The 12,001-nt window shown below is 37.4% G+C and overlaps 1 protein-coding gene across 1 annotated transcript; it reads left to right on the forward strand.

Annotated features, from left to right (window-relative positions):
* On the forward strand, nt 1-4,439 carry LOC109871331 (cytochrome b reductase 1). Its single transcript, XM_020462174.2, has 4 exons — nt 1-363; nt 1,142-1,350; nt 2,389-2,543; nt 2,645-4,439. The coding sequence occupies exons 1-4, from the start codon at nt 84-86 to the stop codon at nt 2,916-2,918; spliced, it is 918 nt and encodes a 305-aa protein (XP_020317763.1). The 5' UTR covers nt 1-83; the 3' UTR covers nt 2,919-4,439.
* The last annotated feature ends 7,562 nt before the right edge of the window (nt 4,440-12,001 follow it).

A 12,001-nucleotide genomic window follows, 5' to 3' on the forward strand; every position in this document is an offset into this window, starting at 1 on the left:
AGACCAGTCTGTTCTGTCTGACCCATTTGTAACAACGGAGGTTACAAAACTTTTTCAGATTTGTTATTGGAAAATAATTACTCATGACCCCCCCCCCTTCCCACTCCCCACTTGAAATTCCTCAAATCACTTCCTACATGAATCCAGTGTTGGCGTTCGCGCTGTTAGAGATGGCAATGGAGAATTTCAAGCAGTTCCTGTTCGCTTTGTCCGCTGCCGTTACCGTTGGTTTTGTCTCGATAATTTTTGTTTTGAGATGGGTATTCTACTTCAAGGAAGGTTTAGCATGGGATGGAGGACTGGCCGAATTCAATTGGCACCCAGTTTTAATCGTTACCGGGTTCATTTTTATGCAGGGAATTGGTGAGAAGTTTGTATATGTTTATTACTCTCTCAAGTACAGAATTCAACTAAATCTGAAGCGATTGAGTTGGGCCGACACGGTCTTCGGTTTAACAAGTTATTTTGAAACTGAAAGTTATTTCACCAAGCCATTTGGAACCTGGAAGATTTTTCTCCCAAGATTCCGAAGTAACGTTAACCCAAAGAAAGGGCTATATTGTATCTATTCACTGTCAGGGTACTATATTATTGAAAGAAATATGCATTGTTTTCTAAACCGTTTCGGTCGTTTGTTTTATTATCATCAGTTTTGTTGTATACAAATATGTTAGATCACGATCTATGCTAATGTTGCACTGATGCATTTCTGAGTAAAAAAAGACCCTTTGATTCTTTACACAGTTTAAGTGAATGAGTTATACTCAGATTTTCTACCAACATTCCAGACCATGTGCATTCTTCCACTTGAAGTAGACTATTTCCTTGAGTGTAGCCTAAACTTAAATTTCACAGTAACTTTGATTTGTATGTGATTGGGATTACATTAGTTTAAAATGATTTTATTGGCCTACCCGCTTAAACTAAACAAAATGAAAACGATATAATGCGGTGGCCTTATTTTATTGTGTAGAAGTAGGCCTACCTCATAGTGATGTAAGAAACAGGATGTTACAACATCTGGTACTTGTTGCATGAATTGCTCGTCTCGGAGTATTATTCACATTCAATCTCTTTGGATTGAATGCATTTTCATGATTAAACATCAGTTGAATAAGTAGGCTATTTTTGTCGGTTTCAGCCATTATCGTGTATAGGTTGCCATGGACCTGGAAGTGCAGCAAGTTAATGATGAAGTTTATTCATGCTGGCTTAAACATACTGGCCTTCATTTTCGCTGCCATATCTCTGGTAGCAGTATTTGACTTCCACAACTCACAAAACATCCCCAACATGTACAGCCTGCACAGCTGGGTGGGGCTAGCAGCTGTGATACTATATTCACTACAGGTAAGTACACCAAAATATCTTGTGTAGCCTATTATGATGCTGTAGAAATGTCCTTAATGAATGCTTCATAATGTATTATATTGTTATAAAGCTTGTCGTGGAAATTTCCTTAATTACCAACTGATGAGAGAGCAAATCACACGAGTCAGAGTTATGCTTAATCTTCACCTTTAATAATAATTAAGCTTTTGCAATAGCATTTTGACTTTCAACAGTTCAGTATCTCTAATGAAAAGTTGATAGTGCCTCACACAATGGCAAATGGGATCCTTTATAGCAAAGATCCACCCCCTCCTAGACGACATGACAAAACACAGGTCTTAGAACTTACACAAAGAAAAAACCTTACTTCAGAGAGAATATCCCCTAGTCAGACAGAGTGGGCTATAAAATATCGTTCAGTTTGGTCTCCTAAACAAAGCTCTTATCTCGTCCTTGGTACAAAATGGTACCAAGACATTACCCCCACCCTATGATATATATCAAATTGTCATTTAGATCGAACCAATTCTAAATACAACCAATCAGAGGACAAACTCACGGAGAGGAGAGTGACCCTATAGGTCAACAAAGAGGGAGCATAGAATGATTCCAGACACTGTCACCCTTCTTTCCCCGATGAGAAAAGTAGGGAGTCACTGCCACACCGAAAAGATATGTTTACACATGATGACCCCTTGACCTCTCCCCTCTCTGTGGCCCATGCAACTTAGTCCTGACATAGAACAGATAACTGCCAATGGCCACCACTATAGTACAACAAAATACATTCTTATGAGAAATAACTCATAAGCATATCATGAAAATAACACATCTTATCTATGTTACCCAACTAATTCTGATCATTCCACAACAAGCTTTGTCATAAAGCATCATTTTAATAGATTTTTTTCTTACTATTTAACTACAGCTCTATGCATGGACGCTTGGGTAGGCTGTTTATGAAGTACATTTTATGGCACAGTAAGACCGGTATATTCCATTCTTCATTACAATGCTTGACAGAGTTTCCTGATGTTTCCTTCTTTTACTGAGCAGCTTGTCCTGGGAGTGTGTATATACCTGGTACCCATCACCCCGACATACCTGAGAGCAGCGTTTATGCCCCTGCACATCTACAGTGGCCTGTTCATCTTTACCAGTGTCATAGCCACTGCACTTATGGGCATCACAGAGAAGCTCATTTTTGGCCTGTAAGTTTTATAATATGGGACATACACTAAACTTTGGTACTTAGAGACCCCATTTTATAAACATATTACAGCTATAGCTAACTCTCTTCTTTGTCTCTCAGGAAAAATCCCAGTTACAAAGACTCTCCCCCAGAGGCCACCTTTGTGAATGTGCTGGGAGTACTTATAGTTATTTTTGGAGGAATCATCCTCTGGATCGCTACTCGCCCCTCTTGGAAACGCCCCAGTGAGCAGGTCCTGCGCTCCCCGCCTACTAACGGGGGTGGGTCAGTTGGCATCAAAGTGTCTCAACAAACTGACCTGATTGACCCCAAAGGCAATGGAGATGCCAGGAGAAGGAGTGGTAAATTGGAGGACTCCGGACAGGTCAACTGAGTAACATGAAGTCCAACTGCTGATTCTGTCTGTCTGTTGATGCTTTAAAAAGTTGCATTTATCTACTGGCATTCCCTCAGCAAATGTAAACCTTTGTTCCAAATAGCACCTTGAGGAATTGTTTCCAACAGTTCCAGAATGTTGATCTTTAAACAGTGTTTTTTTATTTGATGTAATTGAATGTAATGGACAATGATTTGATAAAAGGATTGAACTAGCCTTTTGAAGATTAGACAGATTATCAAATATACTGAACAAAAATATAAATGCAACAATGTCAAAGATTTTACTGAGTTACAGTAAGGAAATCAGTCAATTTAAATAAATTAGGCCCTAATCTATGGATTTCACATGACTGGAAATACAGATATGCATCTGTTGGTCACAGATACCTTTTTAGTAGGGGCGTGGATCAGAAAAACAGTATCTGGTGTGACCACCATTTGTCTCATGCAGTATGAAATCTCCTTCACATATAATTGATCATGCTGTTGGTTGTGGCCTGTAGAATGTTGTCCCACTCCTCTTCAATGGCTGTGCGAAGTTGTTGGATACTGGCGGGAACTGGAACACACTGTCGTACACGTCGATCCAGAGCATCCCCAAACATGCTCAATGCGTGACATGTCTGGTGAGTATGCAGGCTATGGAAGAACTGGGACATTTTCAGCTTCCAGGAATGTAGTACAGATCCTTGCGACATGGGGCCGTGCATTATCATGAGGTGATGGCGGCGGATGAATGGCATGACAATGGGCCTCAAGATCTTGTCACGTAATCTCTGTGCATTCAAATTGCCATCGATAAAATGAAAGTGTGTTTGTTGTCCGTAGCTTATACCTGCACATAAACCCACCGCCACCATGTGGCACTTTGTTCACAACTTTGACATCAGTAAACCACTTTCCCACATGATGCCATGAATGTGGTCGGCGGTTGTGAAGCCGGTTGGACGTACTGCCAAATTCTCTAAAACAACATTGGAGAATGCTTATGGTAGAGAAATTAACATGCAATTATCTGGCAACGGCTCTGGTGGACATTCCTGCAGTCAGCATGCCAATTGCACGCTCCCTCAAATCTGTGGGGTTGTGTGACAAAACTGCACATTTTAGAGCAGCCTTTTATTGTCCCCATCACAAGGTGCACCTGTGTAATTAGCTTTTTGTGTTCATGGAAAATTTCAAGGACCTTTTATTTCAGCTCATGAAATGTTGCGTATATATTTTTGTTCAGTGTACATATTCCTTACATTTGTGTAACTTTTATAATGATTACATACTGTATTCTTCAGTGTTTTTATTTTCATTTAAGGCAAGATTTACAGAACAAACACATCTTTAGGTGTGAGGGGTGAATCCATTATAATCCAAATATATGTATTATTACATACAGGTCTACTTAAAGGCAATATAGGCAAACACAAATTTAATCATTACTCTGTTCAATATACTATTGATTTAAATCAGTGAGGAATTCATGATTGCTGCTTAATAGTATTAAAGCATATTTTACAAATGATTTAGTACATTATAACATTACCAGCATGTTTGTAGACATGACGTCTATATACATTTTTGTTGCATTTTGATCACTGGCAGCTTCATTAACCGCAAAACAACAGTCTCAATGTCAACAGCGAAGAGGCGACTCCGAGATGTTGGCCTTCTAGGCAGAGTTCCTCTGTCCAGTGTCTGTGTTCTTTTGCCCATCTTAATCTTTTCTTTTTATTGGCCAGTCTGAGATATGTCTTTTTCTTTGCAACCCTGCCTAGAAGGACAGCATCCCAGAGTCGCCTCTTCACTGTTGACGTTGAGACTGGTGTTTTGCGGGTACTATTTAATGAAGCTGCCAGTTGAGGACTTGTGAGGTGTCTGTTTCTCAGACTAGACACGCTAATGTACTTGTCCTCTTGCTCAGTTGTGCATTGGGGCCTCCAATTCTTTCTATTCTGGTTAGGGACAGTTTGCTCTGTTCTGTGAAGGGAGTAGTACACAGCGTTGTACCAGATCTTCAGATTCTTGGCAATTTCTCACATGGAATAGCCATTTCTCAGAACAAGAATAGACTGACGAGTTTCAGAAGACAGTTAGTTCTTTGTTTCTGGCCATTTTAAGCCTGTAATCGAACCCACAAATGTTGATGCTCCAGATAGTCAACTAGTCTAAAGAAGGCCAGTTTTATTGCTTCTTTAAATCAGAACAACAGTTCTCAGCTGTGCTAACATAACTGCAAATGGGTTTTCTAATGATCAATTAGCCTTTAAAATGATAAACTTGGATTAGCTAACACAACGTGCCATTGAAACACAGGAGTGATGGTTGCTGATAATGAGCCTACCTATATAGATTTTCCATAATTGTTTTTTTTAATTCAGCCGTTTCCAGCTACAATAGTCATTTACAACATTAACAAAGTCTACACTGTATGTATGTATCTATATATTATCTGTAGGGTCAATGGAATTTCACACCTTGGATCCAAATCATAGTATTACATGCAGAAAAATTGTCAGGACTAGGACATGTATTTCTCCAGTAACACTTATCTTCATTAGCCGCAACTGCGATCTTAGTACTTTGAGTAGACAGTGCTCCCTACTGGCGTAGTAAGATGATTTCTAGCAAATCTCTGCTGCGGATATTCATTTGACTGTCGCTCTTCTGCATACGTAATTCCGCAATACACATCCGTTGTGTTGGGTCATGGCTACAAAAATTATCCAGTTTTTGTCAAATTAACGTTGTATTGACTTCTCTTAGCAGGTTAGTTGAATTAACGTAGCATGAATTAAACATGCAACAAAAAATACGTTAATTTGATAAAAGCTGGATCCCTTCTAGCCATTGTGTTGGGGGTTGGCACTAGTTACCACAGCCACAAAGTCAGAACGCCCACATAGTCAACCAATCAGACGAGGGAGTGTTATGACGCGTTTGCCGGTTTAAGGTTCTTGGGAAACGACCAATGAGATGAGGGAGTGTGACGCGTCTGCCGACCGGCATGCAGGGACAGCCATGCAATTACAAGGAAAAACTAGGAAAAAATGGATTGAGGAGGGAGAACAGAATTCATCCTATTTCTTTAGACTTGAGAAATTTCACTCTAAAAATAACACTATCCATAAGTTAAACATTGATGGTGTTATTACAGATGACCAAAAATTAATCGCTAAATACTGCAGCAATTTTTACAGAAAATTGTATAGCTCTACGTACTGTCAGGAATCCACAGATATGTTTTTTAACTCACTGAATAATGTTCACTCTATCAGTGATATAGAATCTAAACAGTGTGATGAACCCATCAAAGTTGAAGAGATTATAGAGTCTATCAAACATCTAAAGAACAATAAATCACCAGGTGTTGATGGAATTACATCAGAATTTTACAAATTATTTTCTGAACAAGTAGCTCCCTTCCTATTTGAAGTCTTTTTAGAGAGTATTAAAAACAATGTTCTCCCTCCTACAATGAGTCAGGGGTTAATAACACTGATACCTAAACCTAAAAAAGAAGTGCTGCTCATCGATAACTGGCGTCCAATTTGTCTTCTTAATAATGACTATAAGATATTAGCCTCACTACTTGCAAAAAGAATTAAAGAAGTTCTGGATGCAATTATTGATGAAACACAGTCTGGCTTCATGAGGAACAGACATATTTCTAACAATGTCAGACTAGTATTAGACGTACTTGACTACTCAGACCTAATAACTGAGGATAGCTTCATATTATTTTTAGATTTTTATAAAGCATTTGACACAGTAGAGCATCAGTTTCTCTTCCACTCCCTTGAGAGACTTGGCTTTGGGGATTTTTTCTGTAAGGCTATTAAGACTCTCTATGCAAATGGTAACAGCTCTATCAAATTGAAATATGGCACCTCACCTAGATTTGAGTTAAAGAGAGGAATTAGGCAAGGTTGTCCTATCTCTCCATACCTGTTTTTATTAATCACCCAACTTCTTGCAAATTCTTTAAATAATAGTCCTGTACAAGGTATTTCCATAGCTGGTAAAGAAATTATTATAAGCCAGCTGGCTGACGATACTACACTTTTTCTGAAAGACGCTAACCAAATTCCCATATCGATCAATGTGATACAATCCTTTTCCAAAGCGTCTGGTCTATATCTTAACATTAAGAAATGTGAACTCATGGCTGTCAAAGATTGTGTGACACCTTCATATTATGGTATTCCAGTAAAAGAAGAACTTACATATTTAGGCATAACCATTACAAAGGATCAGAAGTCTAGAGGCTTACTAAATTTTAACCCTCTTATTAAAAAAACCCAGAAGAAACTAAATCAATGGCTACAGAGGGACTTATCTTTAAAAGGTAGAGTCCTGATAACCAAGGCTGAAGGTATCTCTAGACTAACATATGGTGCTCTATCTTTATATCTTGACCGTAAAATAAGCAAGGAGATAGACCAGATGCTTTTCAACTTTCTTTGGAGAAACCGTACCCATTACATTAGGAAAACTGTTGTAATGAACACTTATGAGAATGGTGGACTGAATTTTCTGGATTTTACTACTTTAAATAATACTTTCAAGATCATTTGGATAAAACAATTCCTAAGAAGACCCACTTCTATCTGGAATTTTATTCCTCATCATGTCTTCTCTACTTTTGGTGGCCTTAACTTCATGTTGTTTTGCAATTATAATATTGACAAAGTTCCAGTGAAACTTTCTGCTTTTCATCGGCAGGTTTTCTTGTCATGGTCCTTAATTTATAAACACAATTTTTCTCCACACAGATATTATATATGGAATAATCGGGATATATTGTATAAAAATACCTCTCTGTTTTTAGAATATTGGTTCAGAAATAATATCCTATTGGTGAGCCAACTGGTAAATGCAGAGGGTTTTTTACTCAGTTATAAAGAATTCTTATCACTTTACAAGGTCCCTGTAACACCTAAAGATTTTGCAATTGTTTTAGATGCCATTCCCTCAGGTGTTGCTATGTTATTCAGGAACATGTCAAGACCTGACCCTCAGAGCCTACCTTCTATTGACCCTGTTGACTCATCAGTAGGAAAGATTTGTTTCTCTTTTGGTCCATTCAACAACAGAGCGATACGATCCTTGTTTCAGCAGGATGTTGTATCTATACCTTATGTCATGCCTTATTGGAATGGATTTATTGATAATATCTGTTGGAAAAAAGTTTGGATGTTGCCACAAACATACCTACTTGTTAACAAAATTAAGGAAATTTCCTTTAAAATTATTCATAAATATTATCCTGCCAACCACTATATGAAGAAGTTTAAGGAAAACATCAACTCAAATTGCTCCTTTTGTAATGACCACCCAGAAACAGTTGTGCATCTTTTTTGGCATTGTATGCATGTAAGAAAACTGTGGCAAGACATCAGTAGGTTTATAATTGAACACATTTATGAAGATTTTACACTATTGTGGAGAGATGTACTGTTTGGATTCTTTACATACAATAGAAATAAGCGGAATCATTTTTATGTAATTAATTTCATTATTCTTTTGGCCAAATTTCATATACACAAATGTAAATTTACAAACAGAAAACCACATTTTCGTACCCTACAAAAAGAAATTGAACTGTATTTTAAGACGGTTAAATGCTCTACTAACAAAAAAGCTGTTAGAATTGTAAGTATATGCATGTCCCTTAAGGTCCTTGTGTAATTGTAATGTGATATTGTACCCCCTAGCTCGATTGTCTATTATTTGTAATCTATGTATGCTTGTGTTCCCTCATGTGCTTTATGTATTGATTTGTTGTTAATAAAATAAAAAATAAAAAAATAAAAAAAATAAAAAAATTAAATTAAAAAAAGCCATGCAATTACAAGTCTTTTTAGAGAGTATTAAAAACAATGTTCTCCCTCCTACAATGAGTCAGGGGTTAATAACAATGATACCTAAGCCTAAAAAAAGAAGTGCTGCTTATCGATAACTGGCGTCCAATTTGTCTTCTTAATAATGACTATAAGAGATTAGCCTTACTACTTGCAAAAATAATTAAAGTCCTGGATGCAATCATTGATGAAACACAGTCTGGCTTCATGAGGAACAGACATAGTTCTAACAATGTCAGACTAGTATTAGACATACTTGACTACTCAGACTTAATAACTGAGGATAGCTTCATATTATTTTTAGATTTTTATAAAGCATTTGACACAGTAGAGCATCAGTTTCTCTTCCACTCCCTTGAGAGACTTGGCTTTGGGGATTTTTTTCTGTAAGGCTATTAAGACTCTCTATGCAAATGGTAATAGCTCTATCAAATTGAAATATGGCCCCTCACCTAGATTTGAGTTAAAGAGAGGAATTGGGCAAGGTTGTCCCATCTCTCCGTACCTGTTTTTATTAATCACCCAACTTCTTGCAAATTCTTTAAATAATAGTCCTGTACAAGGTATTTCCATAGTTGGTAAAGAAATTATTATAAGCCAGCTGGCTGATGACACTACACTTTTTCTGAAAGACGCCAACCAAATTCCCATATCGATCAATGTGATACAATCCTTTTCCAAAGCGTCTGGTCTATATCCTAACATTAATAAATGTGAACTCATAGCTGTCAAAGATTGTGTGACACCTTCATAGTATGATATTCCAGTAAAAGAAGAACTTACATATTTAGGCAGAACCATTACAAAGGATCAGAAGTCTAGAGGCTTACTAAATTTTAACCCTCTTATTAAAAAACACCAGAAGAAGCTAAATCAATGGCTCCAGAGGGACTTATCTTTAAAAGGTAGAATCCTAATAACCAAGGCCGAAGGTATCTCTAGACTAACATATGGCACTCTATCTTTATATCTTGACAGTAAAATAAGCAAGGAGATAGACCAGATGCTTTTCAACTTTCTTTGGAGAAACCGTACCCATTACATTAGGAAAACTGTTGTAAATGAACACTTATGAGAATGGTGAACTGAATGTTCTGGACTTTACTACTTTAAATAATACTTTTAAGATCAATTGGATAAAACAATTCCTAAGATTCCCACTTCTATCTGGAATCTTATTCCTCATCATGTCTTCTCTACTTTTGGTGGCCCTAACCTCATGTTGTTTTGCAATTATAATATTGACAAATTTCCAGTGAAACTTTCTGATTTTCATCGGCAGGTTTTCTTATCATGGTCCTTAATTTATAAACACAATTTTTCTCCACACAGATATTAAAATGGAATAATCGGGATATATTGTATAAAAATACTTATTTGTTTTAGAATATTGGTTCCAAAATAATATCCTATTGGTGAGCCAACTGGTAAATGCAGAGGGTCTTTTACTCAGTTATAAGGAATTCTTATCACTTTACAAGGTCCCTGTAACACCTAAAGATTTTGCAATTGTTTTAGATGCCATTCCCTCAGGTGTTGCTATGTTATTCAGGAACGTGTCAAGACCTGACCCTCAGAGCCTACCTTCTATTGACCCTGTTGACTCATCAGTAGGAAAGATTTGTTTCTCTTTTCGTCCATTCAACAACTGAGCGATACAAACCTTGTTTCAGCAGGATGTTGTATCTATACCTTATGTCATGCCTTATTGGAATGGATTTATTGATAATATCTGTTGGAAAAAAAGTTTGGATGTTGCCACACACATACCTACTTGTTAACAAAATTAAGGAAGTTTACTTTAAAATTATTCATAAATATTATCCTGCCAACCACTATATGAAGAAGTTTAAGGAAAACATCAACTCAAATTGCTCCTTTGTAATGACCACCCAGAAACAGTGTTGCATCTTTTTTTGGCATTGTATGCATGTAAGAAAACTGTGGCAAGACATCAGTAGGTTCATAATTGAACACATTTATGAAGATTTTACACTATTGTGGAGAGATGTACTGTTTGGATTATTAACACATGATAGAAATAAGCTGAAACATTTTTATGTAATTAATTTCATTATTCTTTTGGCCAAATTTCATATACACAAATGTAAATTTAGAAACAGAAAACCACATTTTCTTACCCTACAAAAAGAAATGGAACTTTATTTTAAGACAAATGCTCTACTAACAAAAAAGCTGTTAGAATTGTAAGTATATGTATGTCCCTTAAGGTCCTTGTGTAATTGTAATGTGATGTGTAGCTTGTAATGTGTAGCTTGTGAGGTGTAGAAACACTTTGTTGCTTTTATGAATTTTGTCTTGCTGTTTTTTGGCCTATGTTACTCTGTCTATATGCTACGTCTTGCTTGTCCTATGTTGCTCTGCGTGTGCTCACTGCTCAATGACTGTCTATATTGTAATTGTTTTTAATAACCTGCCCAGGGACTGCGGTTAAAAATTAGCCGGCTGGCTAAAACCGGCACTATTACTGAAACGTTAATTAATGTGCACTGTCCCTGTAAAAAATATAATAAACTCACTCACTCACTCAACTACTTCAGGTCTCAGAGCGAGTGACATCACCGATTGAAACGCTATTAGCGCGCGCCACCGCTAACTAGTTCGCCATTTCACATCGGTTACATGTGCAGGTCAGTCAAGTTTTTCCACACCAATCTCGACAAACCATTTCTGTATGATCCACGTTTTGTGCACAGGGGCATTGTCATGCTGAAACAGGAAAGTCCAAACTGTTGCCACAAAGTTGGAAGCACAGAATCGTGTAGAATGTCATTAAGATTAAGATGTCCCTTCACTGGTACTAAGGGGCCTAGCCTGAACCATGAAAAACAGCCCCAGACCATTATTCCTCCTCCGCCAAACGTTACAGTTTGAACTATGCATTGGTGATGTAGTGTCTCCTGGCAATCACCAAACCCAGAATCTTCTGTTGGACTGCCAGAGGATGAAGGACTTGTCACTGCTCCAGTTAACTCCTCTGTGCTTGGAATGGAATCCATTATGCTAGCTAGCTCATTTTAGGACAACTTGCCCTTTTGCCCAAGACATTTGTTTTTTCTCAATGCTATGTTTTAGTGATGTTGCTAATTATTGTCCCCGAAAATGAGGCTTTCTCACGAAATTGAATACGCGTCACCACACTCCCTCATCTGATTGGTTGAGTAGGCGGGACTTCTGAGCTGGCATACGCGTCATCACACTC

Source organism: Oncorhynchus kisutch, linkage group LG26, assembly GCF_002021735.2.
Source record: "Oncorhynchus kisutch isolate 150728-3 linkage group LG26, Okis_V2, whole genome shotgun sequence".
NCBI classification, from domain to species: Eukaryota; Metazoa; Chordata; class Actinopteri; order Salmoniformes; family Salmonidae; genus Oncorhynchus; species Oncorhynchus kisutch.

Coding starts and splice junctions, on each gene's coding strand:
- LOC109871331 (XM_020462174.2), top strand. CDS start 84: ATGACCCCCCCCCCTTCCCACTCCCCACTTGAAATTCCTCAAATCACT. Junction 1,351..2,388: donor TGATACTATATTCACTACAG/GTAAGTACACCA, acceptor TTTACTGAGCAG/CTTGTCCTGGGAGTGTGTAT. Junction 2,544..2,644: donor GAGAAGCTCATTTTTGGCCT/GTAAGTTTTATA, acceptor TTTGTCTCTCAG/GAAAAATCCCAGTTACAAAG.